Source organism: Drosophila willistoni (genome assembly GCF_018902025.1).
Source record: "Drosophila willistoni isolate 14030-0811.24 chromosome XR unlocalized genomic scaffold, UCI_dwil_1.1 Seg144, whole genome shotgun sequence".
NCBI lineage: Eukaryota > Metazoa > Arthropoda > Insecta > Diptera > Drosophilidae > Drosophila > Drosophila willistoni.
In genome coordinates, this window is record NW_025814057.1 from 7586217 (window position 1) to 7608260 (window position 22044).

A 22044-nucleotide genomic window follows, 5' to 3' on the forward strand; every position below is an offset into this window, starting at 1 on the left:
AGCCAGAGTCATGTTAAAATACGGTCGCCTGGTGGTCGACAGGCGATTTACATTATTTATAGAGGGGGCTAGCAGCAGGCAGGCAGGCAGGCAGGCAAACGGATGAAAGAGGAAAAAGAGCAGAGTACACTCGTTAGCTGAGTGTTTATTTAGTACAGTAAAGATTTACTATGGCAAACTGTTGGAGCATTAATACAATGGAAATGGATATAGCTAGGCACTGATAGAGAGAGAAAGAGAGAGAGAGTGGAAGTAAGAGAACACAGAGTTGTTGTACATAATGTGACTGGTAATTGTGTGATACTTTTGTCAATAAAAGCCATAGAAAAGACCGGCAAAAAAGTGGTCTACTACTACCGCACACACACACACTCACACACACACACGTAGCACGCATATACGGCTCTTAAGCTTATCAAAACACAACACACAGTGACATACAAGACCCATTCAAACACGTGCCCAAACAAGCACAAACACGCACATAACGTACAAATGTGTGGTGAGTACGTGAAATTGGGTACGCCGCGGATGCGGATGCGGGTGCGGTGCGGGTGCGGTGCGGGTGCGGTGCGGGTGGACGAACGGAACAAAAAAGAAAAACGTGATTCTAATCGCATTTATCCAACGACTTGGCACTTTGCTGTTGTTGTTGTTGTTATTGTTTTTGCTGGTGCCGAGGTTTTCTTTATTATTGTTATTCTGGACATTGGGATTTAGCCTAATTGAAATCGCCTTTTTCTACCATAGACAAGAAGGAGGATGAGCATGATGACGACGACGACGATGATGATGATGAGGATGACGATGACAAGAATAATGATGATGACAATAAGAGGAGTAGGCTTAATCGTAGCTTGACCCACTGTGATTTGTGCATTTGCTTACATTGCTTTTGGTCTTCTTTTTTTTCGCTTTTAGCCTGGTTACTTTATGGCTTACGATGTTATTTATTTATTTATTATTGTTGCTTATTGTCGTCGTAAAGTTAGTCTATATATATTGTTTTATTTTTGACTAGAACACGTTGGCGCTGCTGCTGCTTTTGGTAATAATCAAATTCATATATAAACAGTAATTTTTCACACACTTTCAAACACACACACATGCACACGTACGCACGCTAACATTGCATTGCATACTTTTCAGCGAGCGCGAAATAGACAAGAAGAGAGAGCGAGAGCTAACGCTCAGGCAGAGAAAGACAGACAGAGAGAGAGTTGGTAAGCGAGTAAGAGCAAGAGAGACAGCAAATTGCAGTTACTGCAGCTGCTGCTGTTTCTGTTTCTGGTCGTTGTTGGATATTCCTTTCTTCCTTGCCTTTCCTTTGCTTTCTCCGCTTTTTTTTCCTTCTTTTCTTTAAATAACACTAAAAAAAAGAAACTTTCGTTTATACACAATTTTCAGGGATTGTGAACTGATTTTGCAGGTTTCTTTTTTGTTGTTTAAGGCAAATATTTTGTGTGCGGATTTTCTTTTTGTTTTATAAACTTTTGTTTTCGATTGTTGTTCTATTTTTTGTTAGGTTTTTTGAATTATTTATTTATTTTTTATTAAACAACCGCACACACACACACACACACATGCGTAAATTTTTTAGTTGATTATGAAAAATTTTTGTAGCGCAACACTATAAGCAAAACAGCAGCAGCGCGCAATGACAGTCGGTCCCAACGTCAACAGCACCAGCAGCAGCAGCAGCAGAAACCGTCGTAGCAGCAGGAGCAGCGGCAGCAGCAGCAGCAGCAGCTAGAGGTACGAAGATAGAGAACCACCGAAGCTGTAAGCAATTGGAAAGCTTTACTCTGGAAGCTGCTGCGAAAGCTAACCCAAAGCTAAGCCCAAGCCCCCGACCGAGAAGAGCGTAAGCAAGAGCAAGAGAGTATGCAAGAGAGAGCGCATGCGCCGCTTAAGGCATGCTGGAAAAGGAGGTTATGGAGAGAGACAGAGACAGAGTGAGGATGGAGAAAGGATATTTTTGTCGAATTATGTGTCAGTGTAACAATGGAAGAGTAGACAATTGCAAGCAGCCAAATGATGTGTTACATCTCAAGCTTACAAAATGGCGCGGGTGGGGGTTCAGAAGGAAGAGACAGGGCAACACTTAAGAGCGAAACTGGGTAGCGCGTCTGCTTGGCTGGGAGTTTTTAGATGAAAGCGGAAGCCTAATTAGTGTCAAGGCGAACAATTTTTTGGGCTTTCAAATTGGCAAGTTGGCAATTAATTTTCATATACCGACACATGTGTGGGTGTGTGTGTGTGTGTGGGTTAAGCCACGCCCTCAAACTAAAGCCGGCTTTGGCATTATCTTTAGGGAGTTACAAATATACACGAAAATGTTGGCAACCGTCTCTTTGTATTGGTGTGTGTGTGTTAGTTTGTTTTTAATCAACGTAAACTGGGTCAGGCTTTCGTCGAGAGTTCTTTTGCTACAGCTAGTGGAGATGAGATGGTAGGCGACGATGGTAGATGATGATGTTGATGGCAAAGCTAGGGGTAGGGGGCAAAGAGGAAGGCCTAAAAATATCATTTATGCCAAATGCCGTAGTTGACTTTCCCTCCACTTTTTTTTTGTATTTCTTTTTGTTATATTCCTGCCTATATATACATATATATATATATGTTTAAGTACTATATAAAAAATATATATATTTTTGTATATATATATGTACGTATGAATGCTGTATGAGTGAATAACAGAGACTGTAACAGATGTGTATGGGAAGAGCCAACATTTGCTGTTAAGCTTTTGAACAAACGGGCGGGCACGTAGAGTTCTCTTCTAACTGGTTGACCCAGTTGCCAGTATGCCTCTATAAATAGCACAACATAGTGTTACAGAAGGGTAGGTCCAAAACCAAAAAAACAAAAAATGAAAGGAAAGAGTCTTTGCTTCTCTCCAATTCGGCAAAAAGGAATAGGAAATGGGGGTTGAGGATGCTGCCACTGCCGCTCCTGCTTCTGCTGCTGCTGCTGCTGCTTCTGGATGATGGATGCCGTTTGGACATTTTAATGGTGACATTTGCCCAAAAAAGAGAAATATGTCTTTGTTCAATATAAGCAAAATTGCAGTTAGCCAATATTGACAAATTGTTATATACATATTTATGATATGATTACTTTGTTGTTCTTAAATATTTAATAGTTTACTTTTCCCAGAGTCAATATGAAATATTTCATTTCGATGCTTTTCAATTTCTTTTATAGCCATTAAATTTAATGGATTTTAAATCAATAATAGAGATTAGGCAAGTTTGTTGAAAGATTTTTTAACGATTTTGTGATTTTTCTATATACATAGCTAAGTGTAGCTAATCAAATTATTTTATACTATTAATTCTGTGTAGTGTGCTTTTAGGCTTCTATGAAAAGAGGTAAAAATTTAAAATTATTATCCTGTAATCGTTGCATCTAGGATCTGCATTTATAATCCATTTTCAATATAGATGACATAGAGAATGTCGATCTATTATCAGCGATTTTATACATTTATTCACTTTCTTAATATTTTTGTATTCAGAGATTCAATTAGATGGTTTTCATTATGTCTGTGAAGGATTAGAATTTTTCATAAACGAATGCGAAGATGTTCTATGTGAATTTCAACTCAAGTAAAATAACTTTAAGTCTTATACGCAGACTTGTTCCTTTTTATGATCTTTGTTCTTTAGTAATAACATTTAACAATATTGTTATTTGCTGTTGCATTAGTTATGACTAAACTTCGAAATGTCTACGGTAAGTGGAGATACTAGAGGGCCATCTTCAACTAAAGTGATCTATAAATATTTAGGATCCTCTACTTATTAGTCTTTGCCTTGCTGACCTGAACGTATATGAAAACGGACAAAGTTCCTGACTTTTGTTCAATTTGATGACATTTGGAATGAAATTATATATAAATTAAGGGCATAAGCTTCCCACTTACCTCTGACGAAGTGAGATAACACATGCGCGAATCAGTGCTCTCAATGGAGGCCTGTTGTACAATTCCATAACGCGAATCACGATCACTTAAATACTCCGAACGCAAGCTATCCTGACGTATAAACTCAGCACTGCCAAAAGAGAAAAATGACATCAATTACAAACAATTATGTGGTATTGAAATTTCAATATTCGACATACCGTTGCTCTAGTGAATCAGCACGAGCACTCTTATAGCCCGAATCATTTAAACTGCTATCCTGACGCAACGAGGGCAACGAGTCCCAGGGAGAACGTTTGTGCCCAGAGCCAGGGACTTGTTGGGTCATCATGCCATGACCGGAACCAGAACCAATAGTAGAGCTACCCGAACGCCAACCATCCGAATGACGGAACCATTGAGCGCGAGCCGATTCCCCAATGCAAGAGGCGCAACGTGAATTCGAGAAACTGTAAGAAACAAGTCAAATTAATGCAAAATTTCAACAGATAAAGTATCAATGATATATCAAAATACCTAGCATTATGATCCGATAGATAACCACGATCTCTTTCACGTTCACGCTCACGTATCAATTCATTTCGATCACTGTAGTAGCCATCGCGATCACGATCGCGTTCCTTATCCCTAATTGTTGACAAGGGTCGATGTGGTGGCAAAGGTAAAGTTGATGATTTGGCATTGGCTAAAAAACAATCAATCAATTAATTAGTAAATTTCAAAATGTAGCCAATATGTAAAACTAATGGTAAGCCAAAGCTTATTAACTGATAGATAAAAATATACCAAAAACAAGATATACGATAAAAAACATTAAGATAGTTGCGTGCATTCATTTTTGAAATGGAACTACTTACGCCTACGTAGTGGATATGGGCTGCGCTGTGTTGATCCTGGTAGGCTTTCAGCGAATTCTGATGATATTTGTGGTTTAGTAGTAGTAGTAGTAGTAGTAGTAGTAGTTGTTGTTGTTGTTGTTGTTGTTGTTGTTGTAGTGGTGATATATGTCAGTGGTGGAGAGCATTTTGATTTTGTGATATATATTTTTTTTGATTTGTGGATTTTATGATTTTTAGCATAAATGTATATATATATATATATATAAATATTTGATTTGAAATTGTTTCTTGCGTTTTACATTAAAATTTTAATAGAAATGTTAATGCATATGATTCGTTTTTGCGAAAAAAAAAAACAATTAAGAAAATTTTGTATATAGGAAATAAATGATGGACGATTAAATAGGGTAAGCAGAATGTTTAAGCAGGACTTTAAGCTAAATAGAAGAAGGAGAAGCCTATTTGGAACCTCTAACAAACGGCATGACTTTTTTAAAAAATAAAACTATAATGCATAATATAAAATATTTAGAAAGTTGGGGAGAGATTTAAAAAGTAATTGATAAAAATAAAAATATAATAACAAATTGTGTCAGTCCTTTAACTTACCATGTAAATATCAAGAATCAAGTTTAAACTTTCTATAAGTTGAACTTTTAAGACTTTTAAGTCAAAATTGTGCCCAAGAAATGATACTAAATGTAGTCAACACACTAACTTAAAAATCCAAGGTTTTGAAATTTGATTCTCAAAGTCCATAAAATTGCTTTGAAGAGTTAAATTAATAAACTAATTTCACAATTTGCAAAAAAAAAACATTATATTTTGAAATATTCTGTGGTTCAAAATTAATCCTCGAAGCAAACTTTGTTTATGGGGAATTTGTTGAAAACAATGAATATTTTTTAACCCTATTGCATATTTCAGGGGGCATATTTCTCCTCCCTTTTTCGAGACAATAGTCAACTCAAAACGAAATTCAATTTGAATTGAATAAACGATATAAACGAATACTATAATTCCCTTTGCTCTCTCTATACGTTTTATTGTGATTTTTTTGCAGCTTAAAATCCTTTGAATTCTTTTGCTATCTCTCTTGGCACATACATTGCAAACTAAGCGCTCACACGCACACACACACACATACACACACACCTATTCTCAGGCTAGTGTGCTGTGTAATCAGATTATCACCCACTGAAATATCCACACGTTGTGTGAACAATTCGCTGACTTGATTAATTCCAACCGAAATTGACAAGTTGAAACAAAGCTAATTAAAAATTCGATTACGTGGACGAAAGAAAATGGAATTACAAAAAAAAACAGAAAAAAAACAAACGAAAATTAAACAGAAAACGTTCCGCTAGTGGGTGGTACAACAACAACTAGAACGAAATTTCTTTTTTGTTTTTATTTTGTTGCTCAGAGTGAGGGAAGGTTTATTACTTTCGAAAAAAGATGGGGAGGGGGGGGGGGGGGGGGAGGAGAAAAGTTTTCAAAAATCGCTAACGAAACCAAACCAAAAAAGCAGAAACCAAAAACCAAATTGACAAAACTCACCCAAATTCTCCATGCTCTGCGATAGAAGTGCCTCAAATGTATGCAAACTATAGGATTCGGCATCCATGCCCTTGGCCAGAGTGTTTCTAAGATGCATTTCATATTCGAGGAGCAGTCGGGATGTGGGACTTCCTGGTGTTGGTGTTACATTTGGTGCCTGCCCATGATGATGCTGATGGCGAGATCGGGGCTGTGGCTGCTGTTGTTGCTGTTGCTGCTGCTGCTGCTGCTGTTGTTGCTGTCCGGGACCAGATTGCTGTTGCCCTCCCCCATACGATTGATCCTGATCGGAATTACCATTGCTGGAGCTTGGTGTTGTGGCATAACATTGATTATCAAACATGACATTATCCGAGGGTGGTGAACCCTCAATGCAGCTACGCTCACGCTCCAACTCCAAGTAGAGATTGCGTGGCGGATAACCGCGACCAATTTCATGAGAAGATCTATACAATCAACAAGGAAGACAGACAGAAGAACATCAAAACAATCAAAATAAATAAAAGAATAAAGCAAATCGTTTTTGATTAGCCCACCTTGATCCAGAGAATCGCGACGACTGACTACTGGCACGACCCATTGTATTGTTATTCATGACGTGATGTCCACCGCCGACGCCGGCTACGCCCATGCCGCCCATCATGCCACCGCCAGCACCCATCATGCCACCACCATGTTGATGCATCATGTGCTGTGGCCCCAAAGTCTGGGCTGCATTCGCATTATAATAGTTGTAACGTCGTCGCCCCATCTCGGGTGAGGTAACCGGGCTCTCGGTGCTGGGCATCGGTTTTAACATGCGTTTCAATGTGCTAGTGTCGACATTCATGTCCTCGGTGCTCTTGGTTTTGCGGCGTGTATTATTGTTGATTACGTTGTGCTGGTGCATGTCGTGCGAGTGCGCATCGCGTGTCTAACCGGAGAGTACAAGAGAGCACAGAGACAGACAGACAGAACGAGAGAGAGAGAGAGAGGGAGAGAGAAAAAGTGGTATGAGCAAACAGACGCACACACACACAGAGAGAGAAAGAGTAATTAGTCTGTGTATGTTTGTGTGGGTGAGTTCCTTTACCCTCTGCAAATATTGTAGTTTCAATTAAATCAAGTTTACACATTTACTATACACTACACTATACTAACTATGTATATTTATCTATGTATGTAAGTATGTATAACTAACCATATCATCGCCAAAGTCCTTAGTGCGTGTGCCAGTTGATTTCGAGGAGGAGGATGTACAAGTGCCCACACTCTGATGCAAACCGCCACCAACTTGTGTGCCTTCGTTTTTCGATAGATCCATATCCATTTGACAAGTGCCTGGATCATCGCTGCCCACCTGTGATCCCACATGATTCTGTGAGCACATATCGGATCCACTGCCGACTCCAGTTACAATTACGCCAGGTGTATTTGTATTAACACCGGCATTTGAGACACCCATTGAACCATCCGGTCCCTGTCCTTTCATTTGGCGTTGCAAAGTATCTATAAAGTGCGTGTGCGAAAGAATTCAAAATTTCAATTTGTTACAAAGGTGATAATGTGTTACTGTGTCTGTGTGTATGTGTATGTATGTGTGTATGTGTCTGTGTGTGTGTCACTCACCACCGCCTTGACCTATTGGACCAACACCTGGGGCTACATTATCGTATAGCGAAGTGCTGCTGACGGCACTAACAACTTTTCCTTGTTGTTGGAGCTGCTGTTGTTGTTGTTGTTGCTGTTGCTGCTGTTGACCGCCGTCGACATCGGTGATTCTGTGAGAGCCGACATTACGCGGCAAAGTGGATGAACCTGCAATGAATATGATGGCGATGAGTTTGATGGGGGCGAGGCGCGAGGTGGACGTATTTTCTTTTTTTTCTTTCTTTCTTCTCATTCATTTTGTTGGATATTTATTTATTTTGGTTTTGGTTGTGGTTGGTTTTTGGAGGGGGGTTTTAGGGAGGGGTGTTTAACCTAATGTTGCTAAAGCTCTGTATTTGTTGCATTTGTAATATATATATATCTAAATATATTTTATTTTATTATTATTATTATGTTTTTTTTTGTTGAAGAGAAAAACTTAAAAATAATAACAAGACCAACGTAAAACGTAGGGAAGTAACCGAGTTTGGTATTTTTTTTTTTGGCATTTATTTGTGATTTATATATATGTGTTTTTGGGATATTTGTTTTTGTTCTCACCTCTAACACGTGGATCGGTTCTCAGGCGCGCATATTGCTCGGCGGACATGCAGGTGCACTGGGGCTCTTGGCGTACGCGCGACGGCGATGCCGGTGTACTTAGCGGCTTTCGTTTGGCCTTCACTTTGCCGCCGCCGCTTTTACCACCGCCGCCACCACCACCACCACCGGGTGGATCCAATTTCAGGGAATACGACGACGAGGCCTTTCGTGAAAATTTGAAAGAAGGCGACTGTAAAACGTCGCACTATCATTAGGTTAGTTGATTGGGATAACAAGGTACAAGGTGTGCGGTTCTCTCTTTCTATTCTCTCCTCTCTTTCTCTAATTCCTTTGTCTCCTGTCTCTCCTGCCTTTTGTTTCTCTTCTATACATACATACATACATACATATATATATATACGTCTATATATATATATATATTCAAATATATATATACATATCTATTATTTAGATTGCCCAATGCAAGGAGCCTAGGCGAAAATATTCAAGTACTTTTCTTTTGCCTTTGTGTAAGTTGTTTTTCTATTTTCTATTAAGGAGAATATATATATATATATATATATACACATACATATATATATAGAGTATATAGTGCAATTTGTGACAGAAGTGCGCTTTTAAAAGGAAGAAAGCCTTAGTTTTTTGGTTGTCTTTAAATTGGTTTTACAATAGTTTTATATAGAATAGGATAGTATGTAGTTTACGTATAGAGTTGGTTTTTTTTTTTGGGTATTTTTTTGTTTGTTTGTTTCTAAGAAGAATTTTACACTTATGCAATTATACAATACAACAAGTAGCTTCAGGATTTTGCCTTATATATACATACACACACATATAATAGGGAGAATATATAGCGAAAATAGGATATATGTATGTATATTTGCTTTTTGATAAGCTAGCGCTTTGCGCTAATCTATAGCTATATATATATATATATATATAGTTTTTAGGTAAAAGTAGCAGTAATAGGTTACTTTTTGATTCGTATCTGATTTGATTTCATTGCCTGTGTTTCGTTGAATTTGTTTCGAAACATTTAATCATTATTTATTGTAAGCCTTTGTGTGCGCTATGTTATTGTAGTTCTTGTATTTGTTCTTCTTCTTCTTGTTGTTGTTGTTATTCAGGGGTTTTAGAAACCTTTTTACAAGAATATTATTAAAATTCTCTGATAAAACTATTCAATATATATATATGTATGATTTTCGCTCATTCGTTTTCGTTTTGTTGTTGTTACTTGTTGATCTTTGTTTCTTGTTTTTTTCTTTTTTTTTTGAAAGTTCTCATCAAATTTTAAAAAAACCGCCCACTGGGTTAGGATTGGATTTTGGGATCTCTATATAGACATATGTATATAGTTTGCTTTTGGGATATTTTGGGGATAATTTCTAGGATTTTTAGGGCTCATCATCGTTGACGGTTTGTAGGGGATAGGTAACGGTATTGTAGTACAGGATACGTGCGATTGTTTTAAAGCGTTTGGCGTTTTTCTTTTGCATTTCATCATTATAAACATATATATATATATATATATATATACATACATATATATATATATTGGTAGGAAACATCCATCATATCAATCAATCAGTGAATCAATCAATTAATCAATATACAATTGAAAATTGCCATAAAAGAAATAAATTTTTTGGTTTGTTTTTTTTTTAGGTTTTTGTTTTCGATTTGTTTTGTTCATACAAAATGCAAAAGGAAATATAAAAAAGAGTTGTTTTTTTTTTTTTGTTTTTTTGTTATACATAGAAAAAGTAAGTTAAATAAAATAAGTTTTATTTTTTGTTAGGGTTAAAGGGGGACAGTTAGATTTCATTTAGTTTAGAAAGATAGAGATAAAGTCGTGTGTTATTTTGTTAAGTTTTTTGTGTGATTTTTTTTTTTAAATTTAATATTTTTTTTCAATTTTTTACAGTTTGAATTTTTTTTTGTTGTTTTGGATCAAATGAAATGCATTTTAAAAATGAAACATTATTATTATTAGTATTAATTATTTTTTTTTTTTTTTGTTTTTGAAACGAATTTTTGAATTTGTTGTCGTGTTTCGAGAATGATTTCGAAAAATGATTTAGAAGAGAGAAAAAGAAATGAAAGTATATATAATATAAATACATTTAACAAATTTTAGTGGGTTGTGTGCGGGTGTCTTTGTCTCTGTGTGTATGTGTGTGTGTGTGTCTGTGTTTCTCTGTGTATGTTTTGTGTGTATGTGTGTGTGTTTTGGTCCTAACTTTACATTGGAATGAAGTTTGTATTCTCTTTAAGTTAGATAGAGTTGTTCGATTCGAGATATATAGAGAGTCAGCGTAGGTGAGCGAGCGTGGGTCATAGGAGGAGAATTTGTAGGAGATTTTTAATATAGGTGAAGGCACACATATAGAGTGAAAGGAAATAGAAATAGACAACACTTAGAGACTCTGTTAGTGATAGAGAGGTGATCATGCCCATCGAAGGGATATACAGAGAGATAGAGAGATCTACACTAATAATAAGAATAATAATAATAATAATAACAATAACAATAATAATAAAAGATGATGAAATTTGTTGTTCTTTCACTTTTGATTCTGAAGTTGCCTCGGGTTTCTGCATTTCGTATTTTTTTTTGTTTTTTTCTCTCTTGTCGGGTGGAGGGGGAGGTTGGAGTGAGAACAACATTTATATATATTTATGGAATCAAAGTAAAATAAGAAACTTAGGTAATCTATATGTAGATAATGTACGTAATGCATGTATTTTAAATCGAAAAGAGAGGAAGACATGAAGCGATACTAACGTATTTTTTTACAATGTAAGATACCTGCAACAAAATGAGGCGCAAAAAGTAAGAAGAAAGAAAAACGAAAACGATTCATTAGACGGCTAGTCCAAGATAGTTTTTTTTGGTTTTTGGTTTTTGTTGTGGAGTTTTAATGTATTTTTCTTCTTGTTTTTTATAGTATTCTTGAGAAGAATGGCGAGTAGCGAGTAACGAGTAACGAGTGTTTTACTAAATGTAAGTTTTGTGTGTATGTTGTCTGTCTGTGGCAAGTAAACGAGACGATCGTGAACACAATGTTCAAATATCCAATTTCAATTTTGTCTAATAGGAATAAGTCTTCATTTAACTTTATTTAAGTATGTGTCTGCATTGGATTAAACTTTCTTAATCCATAATTAATATTAGACAAGTTGAAAGTTATGCTTGACGTAAGTCTTCAGAGGAGTCATAAGGAATTCAAGACTCTCTTTTAGAAAGTAATCCTATTTGTGAGGGAACCTCAAGAAGGAAAATTTGAATTTTTGATTTGAATTCAAATACTTAAAGATCGTTCATCGTGTGTTCTGAGTTTGTGTGTGTGTGTGTGTGTGTCTCAATGTGTAGATGTATTTGTATGTTGTTAAGTAACTACTTTTTTGAGAGAAAAAAGATAAAAATGATATAGGACTCTACACTACATAATACAAAATACTTAACTTTTGCCAGATTGATATATATATGTATATATATATATATAAACGAGAAAAACAAATGAGAAACCAATCGAAAACAAGACGACGAAAAACTAAGCCCAAAGTAAAAGTTTTTCAACAATTTTCGATCGTTTTTTTTTTCTTTCGTTTTGGAAACTAATTAGAAGGAATTGATATAAAATCTGGATATTTTCGAAAAAGTCGATATTAAAGGTATGTGGGTTGGTACATATCTGCGTGTGTGTGTGTGTGTTTGTGTAAGTGTGACTATGAATAGGAGTTACGACAATGATTAGATGAATGTCAGAGTTCAGCATAGTCATTATCATTATCATCATCATCATCATCGTCGTCGTCGTTTTTGTCATCATCTACATCTTCTTCTTGATTAATGTTTTTGTGGTGTGTTTTTGTATCATTGGAAGGGAAGGATTTTAACTAAGTGTAAATTGATAATTGCTTCTTCTTTTTTAGTTCTCGTTTGGTTTGTTTTTTCTTTTTGTTTTTGGTGAATGGGTGGTAACTGAGGTATTTAGGTATTAAGGTTATCGTTTTTTTTTTTTTCTTTTTGGTTTTTTTCGTAGCAAATTTGATTCTCATTTTTGGTTTTTGATTTGGGGTGAATTAGAATTTGTTTTTGCTTTTTTTTTTTGGAATTTCTTGGCTTTTAAAATTTTTAATTTTTTTTTTTTTGTTTTGTTGTGACTGGCCAAAAAAAAACAAATTGGAAAGAAACTGTAAGAGAATACTTACACAGCATTCGCGAAACTGTTTGGCATCAATAGGGGAAGTGAAATTTAAGCCCCAAGTATCATTTGTCATGGGATCCTTCCAATAGACAAAACATTCCGAGGCCTGACCAATGCGTGTGCCTATATGATAGTAGGATATCGACAATAAAAGATGGTAGAGAAGGAAAAGCGTCAGTGATTTAAATTGATTTGGATTTCTCATTGTAAGATCGTCGACACTCACCTGGTTGAACAAGTCTCACATCTAAGATCTTATCCACCTGACTATTATAGGCGGTGATGTGGAATATGCATTCGGGTGAATCTTGAATGCAGGTGATATTGACAGGAACCAAATCTTCAGATACTTGTTGCCATTTAACGGTGCCGGCTCCGCTAGCCGATACATGGAAGACCTCAGCCCACAACCTGAACGAACTTTGGTTCATTAATTTAAATTAAACAAGAAGATTGATTGATTGATTGTTGTTGTAGATTTGATTTGATTTGAATTGAATTGAATTGATTTTTTTTTTGTTTTTCAGTTGGATTTGATTTGATTTGTGATCCAATTTTTGTGCAAATTTTGTTGTAGTTGTTCATGTTGTTGTTGTTGGGGGAAGGTAGAGGAAAGTTGTTGTTATTGTTGATTGGTTGGTTTGTTGGTTGTTGTTGTTGTTATTGTTGATGTAGTAGTTAAAGTTGAAGGCGGTAGGCATATTTAGTTGTAGTTGTTGTTGTAGTTGTAGTTGGTTGTGTGGTTTTTATTATTATTATTTTGATTTGGATTTTGGTTACGAAAAGAAAAATCAGATAAAGAAGAACACAATTAGTTATCGAAAGTTAGCGAATTGAATTTTCAGTTATAGGCACAACACAAAAGAGTCAACTAAATTGGGATTTCTTATTTCCTCTTGTGCTCTAGGGCTGAGTGGGGTGGCTGGGTCGGGGTAGAGAGGGTTATAACACACACACACTTACCTCAATAGATGGCCATCACGACGTCTGGAACTCTGCCAAGGTGAATCCTCATAGCGATAGGCCTTGCGCATCAATGGGGCACAGGAGCAGCTCAATTTGTTACCCATGGCGCAATTGGCACAGCCTGCCGCAGATCCTACCAAACCAAAATTCAATTATAGATTGTGAGTAAGAGAGAGAGAGAGAGAGGAGAGAGGAGAGAGGACTACCCACCTTTACCAGAGGCACCCCGATGTCACCACATGCCGCTTACATCCGCCTGAGAGAGCGCCTGTCCGCGATTTAGCGACTGGGAGCGTTGATTATGCCGATGGCCGTGGTAGCGACTTCCACGCTGTAAAAATTTAAACAAATAAACCAAATAATGTATAAGAAAAACCATCAATAAAATGTTCAGACCTTTGGTTTTGTTCGCAAAACATTGAAGACTGTTTTTTTTTTAGCTCATTTTACAACTTTTAGGCCTATTTACTAAAATATATATTCTAATTAATACTTGAATGATTAAACCAATAAATACAACATTGAATCCATTTATAAAAAATGTATTGTTATACATATATCATATGAAGATATATTTTAGTTTTAAAGTAACTGTGTAAATTATTTGAGAATAATCATTTGGATATCATTTTAGCCATGTTAGTTCAATTGTTTCGATTTTGTCATAAATTTCGCTTCATATTTTTCTTAAATTATGCACAGTTTGTGTTTTGATCAACAATTTCATTTTAGGTTAAAAGAATTTCTCAACAGAATATCAACAACTATTGCTAATTTCGTTGGCAAATAAATTGCCTTGTCCTTAACTAGATATAAGCTAAGAAAAATTGCTATTGATTAGAAAATAATTGCATGAATAATAGTTTAGTAGGGTAGCCATTGAAAATAGTTTGTAAAATCTTAATTTCCTGTCTAAGTTTAACCGACTTTGATAAGATTAATCGTATAGCATACGATTGGAGCACTCAAAACGAACTTCGAACCAAGAATGGATCTACATTTTATTTAATTTTAAGGGGTGTATGATCTAAAAATGTAGATTTTGGCCTTAAAAAGTATATTATTTGGATTGTTTTAGAACCAAATAAAAGCTACGCATATAAAATATAAAAAAGGTGAACTATACATTTAAAGAGATTATCACTGTCACAGACACAAAAAGACAAAAGTTGAATTAAAACACATCCTAAGGCTGTGACTAATAGTATATGCACGAAAGTACTTTCATACTGAACCTTAAATTCAGTTTGGTGATCAATTTATTTCTAAAATAAAGGCCTCGTATTAACAATATTATTAAAGAAGTCTTAAGTTTGAAAGATTTTGAGATATCAATGAAATTTACTTTTTAGCTTGTTTTCTCTATCACTCATTGATCTATGAATTTTGATCATATACGCAAAAGAAAAATTCTCATATACAGATTATATATAGGTACACTTAAGCATAGATCAAATGTCTTTAATTGATAGATAAAAGTTGATATTTTTAAGTAATTAAATTTCCAAAACCTACTTTTGCTTTCGAAATTACAGTCAAAGAAATTGAAAAAGATGGATAAATATCAAATTGAAGGTTACGATAACTATTAAATTAAGTATTTGAGGCACGAAATAAATCGCGTTTAAGCAAGGTCTAGCCATTTGATGGAAATCAATAGACATTTCAGCAAGCAAAAGCCTTGGCATAACTTAATACCCGCATATTTTTTCATTTACATATTTTTTTTCTCTTCAATTTGTTTTCCAATTTTTTTGTTTCTTCTCTGTTATTTTGTGGCCACATTTTGAACTTGAATCCAAGCCATTAGGCAATAATAATAATTGTTGAAACAACCCACGCCACCAGCGCGCGAGATCGTAATAAAGATGCAAGAGGTGCGAACGGCAGGCCAAGCCAACCAAACGACCAAATGAAGCGAGTTCAAGCATCGGTGTTTCGGTCTGTCTGTGGCCAAAAGTGCAGGCAGGTATTACTTGCACCTCTTTTTTTTCTCACATTTGGGGGAGGGGAAACGAAATCTCGTGTAGGTGTCAACAACAGGAAAAACTCAACCTCAAATACAAAATCTTTAAAGTTTTATAGAGAATTCTCTTTGGTGCTTTTCACACACAAACTTTAGATGCAAAATTCATTGTCTCTTTCAATCGTTCTTTCTCTCTCTCTCTCTCTCTCTCTCTCTGTCTTTGGAGAGGAGGACGCACGCAGATTTTCCCCTAATTTGTTTGTTCGTCTATTATTTATATGAATTTAATTTTAAAACTTTTTATTTTTGTGTATAAAATCAGTTTTGACTCTGTCTAGACCATATGTTGGCCACATTTCCTGATATAAGTACATTTTTTTATCTATATATCATCTTATTCTATATCTATTTTTGTTTACAACATTTACCACAGAGACCGGCCCGTATGCTAAAGCGATGAGGGCGAACGAGGCAAAATAGAGAGGGGGGGGGTTCGCGAGAGCAAAAGCAAAGAGGTGAGAGAACGACACCTGTTTACCAATCGACAAAGGCGACGACGCGTTTTCTTTTGCCTTTTACCGGCTTTTCGTTAAAAGCAACAACAGAATGTTTATCGATCACCGGAAAATCTGGCAAAAAAAATCTAACAACAACAACAGAGGCAAAAAAATAACAACATTCCAAATGCACGTCTCGTCGGCAACTAACTGAAAAACCACTGTGAAAACTTAAAGCGCATTCAAACTCTCTGAGACAAATAGAGAGAGAGAGGGAGAGAGAAAAATTGGTATGTCTGTGTGTGTGTAGCGCCCACATCTAGCGATCTCCCATATCACTGTTTATATCTCACAATCTCAATGAGTCTGAGGCTAAAACAGATCATTAAGTGGACCAAGCAGCAGCGTCTGTTGTTGGCGTTTTTTTTTTTTGGTTTGTTGTTTTCTTTTTTATACCCCAACAGCACGTGTTGTTGTCAAAAATGTATTTTTAAAATCAATCAAACGGCACTAGGTCTCTCAATTTCAACAAACACCCATCCACCCACTGGGCGATCTCTTCTGGCTGGTTCTCTTCCTTCCTTTCTTCCCCCCTATTCTTAATCTCATCAGATTTCTATAAAAAAAAAAAGCACACACAAGGAACTTGGCGACATTAAAGTGATGACGTCTGGCCCAATTTTGAATACACCTCACAAATCACATAGATAGAGAGACAGAGAGTATATCCATTTTGAAGATACTTCTTTCATTCAAAGGCTAAAGAGCTATTTGCAATAAATTTTTGATCTGGTTGAACTGTTTAGATTAGCAAAGAATATCAAAGACGACTTTCTACGATGCTATAGAAATGACTCTGAACGTCCTTTATAGTTTCGTTGAATCAGGGGGAACAACCTTTAGCAAAAGGTAACAGAATTAAATTGCAACTAATCTGGAACGATGAATATATGATTTTTCTTATTTTAGCTACATATGCGAACCTTGGACAAACTGTTAACGATACTTTTCTTCTTTACTTTAATAGAAATAGGGAAATTCATTGTTCGTAAAAAATACTTTTCTTTTCTATTTTATTCTGTAAAGTTAAAGGAAAAGTCTAAATATAACAACAAAATCATATGATTGCTTGATTGAAATCGAATAAAAAACTAATTAACTTTTATTAAATAATTAACTTTTATCTTTAAATATAATTAAACAAATTTTAAAAAGAACTTTATTACTGATTCTCTGAGAATGAAAGTGAGAAAAAGGGTATGAAATGTTCGTCACTGTGTCAATTTGGTTTCCCTTGTTTCTGTTTTAACAAGTTGCTAGCCTCCCCTTTCTGGTGTTGTTTCTTCTTTCTTTTGGTTTTTGGTGATGAGCGACAAATTGATTTAAATGATCAAGTTGATGACATTATCGAATATACGTATTGACAGTTTTGCTTTAAAAAGGTAAACGAGACGAAAAATTTGTGAAATCAACTCAGCAAATTGGCAGCAGAATGAATGCATGAACACAATGACAGCAGTATAAAGGAATGCCTTTGATATGTCATTATGTCTAGATAAAATGGTAAATCTTAGCTGAATTAACGACAAACAAAAAAGTTCTCTCAACGGTCATCTAATAGATTCTTTTTATCTGTGAATTTCATTTCTCATTTTGAATGATCGCTGGAAAATCAAAGAGATCATGTAAGTTATTCTTTGCTACGTTAATCGAATTTAATCTAAAACATGTTTTTGAATATAAACAATCATATTTAGTAACCTGACTAGCATCCTGACTACACGTTGGTCAATCTATTTGTTCTTATCCTGCTATTTTCTGGGCCACTACAAAATGTCTCAATTGTACTTGAGTTCCTAGCAGGCAAATGAGAATAATTGGTAGTAAATCTACCCTTAATTTGGGGGGACCACAGGTTCAGTATTAAGCATGCAAACAAATGGACATGTGATGCTTGAACCACTCCCCTCCCTACCCCTAAACTCAGATGCCAGTTAAGTGAAGCCCTGTGGTTCAGTCAGCCACCCATTTGGGTAACCGGTAGAGTTTCAACCACTTAACATGTTGTTGCGTTAACCAACAGAATGCTAATGACCAAGATGGCTATGATATAGTGATGTTGGATGCACTCTACTTCAAAGTGCAACCAAGTTAACCCAAAATAATCAGAAAAGATTAAAGAGTTTGCATTAATTCTCTAAAGGAGCAATACAACGTTCAGTCATCGTTGACAGGACAAACTCAATAAGGCCAAAATCCTAATGCGAATATCTGCAGTAGACTATATACATGCATTAAAGTATTAAAAGAAAGCTAAAACTTAGTTTTACTATAAATAGAAATTGAAAACTTAGTTGAGTTTATACCAATAAAAAGTTAATAGAATTGACACCAAATAGATTCACCTAGTAAATAGAACTGCATTTCAAATAAAAAATATCTTTAGATTATTCTTTAGAAACCTAGAGTCAACACAAGAGTCCTTAATAACTTATAGCTGTAGGGCAAAGATTGAACTGAGATTTCGGCGAGTAGGAGATTGGAGGGAGGAGGATGTTTAGGTAAACTTATCGCTAGTCCTATACAGTTTAAATTAGATTTTGGAAAAGTAAAGGGGGTTGGGACATGGGGGATTGGAGTATAAATATTTCATCATCTATAGTTTTTTTGTTGGTTTTTTGTTTTTTTTTTTTCATACACACCTCCACATGACCCCAGCCATCGGCATTCATTTTGGCGGCTGCCTCTACACTTTCTTTGGCACCCATTTTGTTCTTTGTTTTATTAAATTTGATTGGTTATTCTTGATGGTCGTTGTTGTTTGTGAGTAGTTTATAATGTTCAGATTAGATTAAATAGCTGAGAAGAGAAACAGAGAGTGAGAGAGAGAGACAGATTGGTTGTTGTGCCTCCTTTATTGATGTTGTTGTTGCTTTCGCTGCTGTTGCTGTTGCCTTGATGATGTCTATTGATGATGATGATGATGTTGATGTTGATGGGGCAGCTGTCAGATGTTATTTATTTTGGGCCAAGCCAAGGAGCAAGAAGAGAGAATTTTTAAGTTTGCCTCTCCTTGTTCAATTTAATACATATATATGTACATATATATATGCAAGTATATTTATATATGTATATATATATATATATATATGTATATGACGCTTTCTCTTTCCCTCTCGTTGCTGTTCTCCCTCACACTCTCTCTCTTTCTCTCACTCTCCCGACTGGTGTCTCTGTGGATGCTGTGGCGTTGAAAGGGGACTTTCAATGCAACTTTCGTCAAGTTGAAAGCAGTTAAATAATAGAACAGAAACAGCAGAGAAGCGATATAGCGCCTCCTTTCAGTCAATGCATGGGAGAAATGCCCGAAAAAGTATGCTATACATTCTCTTTATAATCCTTGGGTAATCTTTCAATGGGTAATCTTTTGGTCCACCTCTTGGGAGGCTGGCTCGTTTTTATTTCAATTTTTCAACACTTCAACTTTAGATTAGTTGCAAATATTTTCATCACTTTTTCTTTGCTTTTGTGGCAAAAGGCGTTGCCACACTCTCACACACGCACACACAGACACACACACGCATACGCACTTTTTAATTTTGAATTGAAATTTCTTTAGCTTATTTTTTGTTGCACTTTGTTAACAGATATAACTGAAGCGTTGTATGGCGATATATTTTTGGAAGCCGATTTATTATTTTTCTGTATGATGATTACATTCGTGATGCTGGCGAAAAAAATTTTGAGGCGTGTTTTGCGTCCAAAATTTTTTTGTCCTTTCTTTCTGGTCTTTTAGACCACAGACGGGAATGGTTTTTGGTCTGCTATGCTTGCTTCTCGCTCTCTTGGCCAAAAAATACCTACAAAACTTGACGAAACCAAAAACGAAACGACGAAATGTTTTCACTTGACGAAACTGGTGAGCGAGAGAGAGACAGAGACAGGCACGCACAAGGGTCGGGTGGGAGGTAGGTAGGTAGGGGGAGACAGGGAGCCGACAGGAACACCGAGAGAGAGATAGAGAGAGAAAGCGAGCGAGTGAGAGATGGCTCTGAGGCTGTGGCAGAGGCAGAGGCAGAGTCAGCTGCGACGTTAGCTGCGGCAGAGAAGCTTTGAGATGAGCGTTGAATTACAGCGATAGCCGAAAATTCCTCTTCTTCTTCTTCTTCTTTGGCTGCTTACTCCTCCACCACCACCGCCACACACTTATTTCTTATTTCTTTCTCTTCTTATTCTGCCTCTTCTGCTGCTTCTTCTACTTAGTTGTTGTTGTTGTTCCGTACATATATATGTATATGTATATATCAGAATGCGTATGTATGTATATATTTTAATTTCGATTTCTTTCTGGCTTTATCCTTTATATTTCCTGTGAGTGTGTGTGTCCGTTGGTGTGTGTGCGTTAAGTTGGCAAGTTGCATAAAACACCACACCTTAATTTATTAAATTTATTTCAAAATTTATTTCAACTGCCATCCTTTTGCTCTTCTCCGCTTCAATCTCTCTCTTGATTTTCGTTTTAATCACACACACACTCACACACACATACGAAATATATCGCCTAGAAGTAGGCTAACATTTTATTCAAAATTTTTACTCTTTTTCCTTCTTTCTTTATGATGGGTTTCTTTTTTTGTTATTTTCTTAGCAGTAATTCGAAATTTTGCTCGTATTTTTTTTGGTTTTCGCGTTTTAGTCAAAGCGTTTCATTAATATTGTTAAAATTTTTTTTCTTTTAGGTTTTTTTTGTTGGCTCAAAATAAAAATTAAAACCCGTTAGACAACCGTTGACTTCGAATTTCGTTTTGACTTTGAGGCCAGCCAGCAGCAGCAGCGCAGCTAAGCAAAAAAGGAAGCGAGAGAGAGCGCGTGCGAGAGACGGAGGATGAGAGTAAGATAGACGAAGAGAAAGAGAGAGACAGAGAGCATGAATGTGGGATGCTGCCTGATGCTGCTGCGAAGCTTTGGCTGCTGCAACTGTTGGAATGTGTGCCATATTTTTTTTACCGTTTCTTTTTTCCCACTTATTTTGCTTGTTTTTTTTTTTTTTGTGGGGTGGCTTGGTGTTGTTTTTGTGGGTGTGCATGTGTGTGTGTGTGTGTGTGTGTGTTTCTACAAGCTTTTAATGTCTCCCCTATGTACGTGTAGAAATGCATGTGTGTGTCTCTGGGTGTGTGTGTGTGTGTGTGCGTTAATGTAATATTAATGTTATAATTTCTAAGCTCAACCCACTCAGGCCCTAACATGACAAGCCCCACCCCACTTATCATTCACACCCCTGCCCTCCCGCATCACATATACCAGTTAAAAAAGGACGTGACCAAGTTAGAGATCATAAATAATTTAAGCAAAAAGGGAACATTTTCTTGTTCTTCTTGTTTTTTGGTTTTCGTTTCGTTATTTTCTGTTTTTTTCTTCTTTTTTTTTGTCGGTTTTTTCATTTTGGCCACGTTGTGTGTTGTGTTAACCAAACACACAGAAAGTAAAGTAAAAGTGAAAAGCAACATCAAAATTAATAAGTAGAAAGGATGCTGTCGACGTCAACGCTGGCAGAGTGACAATGCCTAACAAAAACACACACACGCACACACACACACAGACAAAGTAACCAAAAAGGAGAAAGCAATCAAACGGCTGAGCGATACAGAGGGAGAGAAAGACACAGACATGAAGAGCAAAGGACCAAAAGCATCGAGAGAGCGTGTCGTCTTGCAGAGAGCACGGCGAGCGAGAGCCATTTGCGCCGGCGTCAAGTCAATATTAAACGAAACAATTTCGTCAAGTTGACAGTTCCAATAGAAATTCCTTTAGGATACAAATGCAGCATCTCATCAGCACCAGCATCTTCATTGGTAAGCATAAACAAAAAAAAAATAAA

The 22044-nt window shown here is 36.1% G+C and overlaps 2 protein-coding genes across 10 annotated transcripts in view; both read right to left on the minus strand.

The window, feature by feature from the left end:
• LOC6639209 overlaps positions 1–13807 on the minus strand; it is a 102074-nt gene extending 88267 nt beyond the window's left edge. For 3 of the 9 annotated variants that reach the window (XM_023181580.2, XM_023181579.2, XM_023181576.2), the window contains exons 1-11: positions 13701–13807; positions 12964–13157; positions 12742–12860; positions 8521–8752; positions 7939–8127; positions 7511–7818; positions 6867–7243; positions 6331–6776; positions 4445–4613; positions 4129–4377; positions 3929–4058 (exon numbers count right to left, since the gene is read on the minus strand). In XM_023181580.2, the coding sequence (XP_023037348.1) occupies positions 3929–4058; positions 4129–4377; positions 4445–4613; positions 6331–6776; positions 6867–7243; positions 7511–7818; positions 7939–8127; positions 8521–8752; positions 12742–12860; positions 12964–13157; positions 13701–13807 (2520 nt within the window). Of the gene's footprint in view, positions 1–3928; positions 4059–4128; positions 4378–4444; positions 4614–4785; positions 4843–6330; positions 6777–6866; positions 7244–7510; positions 7819–7938; positions 8128–8520; positions 8768–11311; positions 11336–12741; positions 12861–12963; positions 13158–13700 lie in introns of all 9 variants that reach the window. The other 6 variants (XM_023181583.2, XM_023181578.2, XM_023181575.2 and 3 more) reach the window with 6 other exon arrangements.
• Positions 13808–13935: 128 nt separating this feature from the next.
• Positions 13936–19033, minus strand: LOC26530252. Its single transcript, XM_015179207.3, has 2 exons — positions 18869–19033; positions 13936–14034 (listed from the first exon to the last, which is right to left on the minus strand). Exons 1-2 carry the CDS (start codon positions 18932–18934, stop codon positions 13936–13938), a joined length of 165 nt encoding a protein of 54 aa, XP_015034693.1. The 5' UTR covers positions 18935–19033.
• Between the last annotated feature and the right edge of the window lie 3011 nt (positions 19034–22044).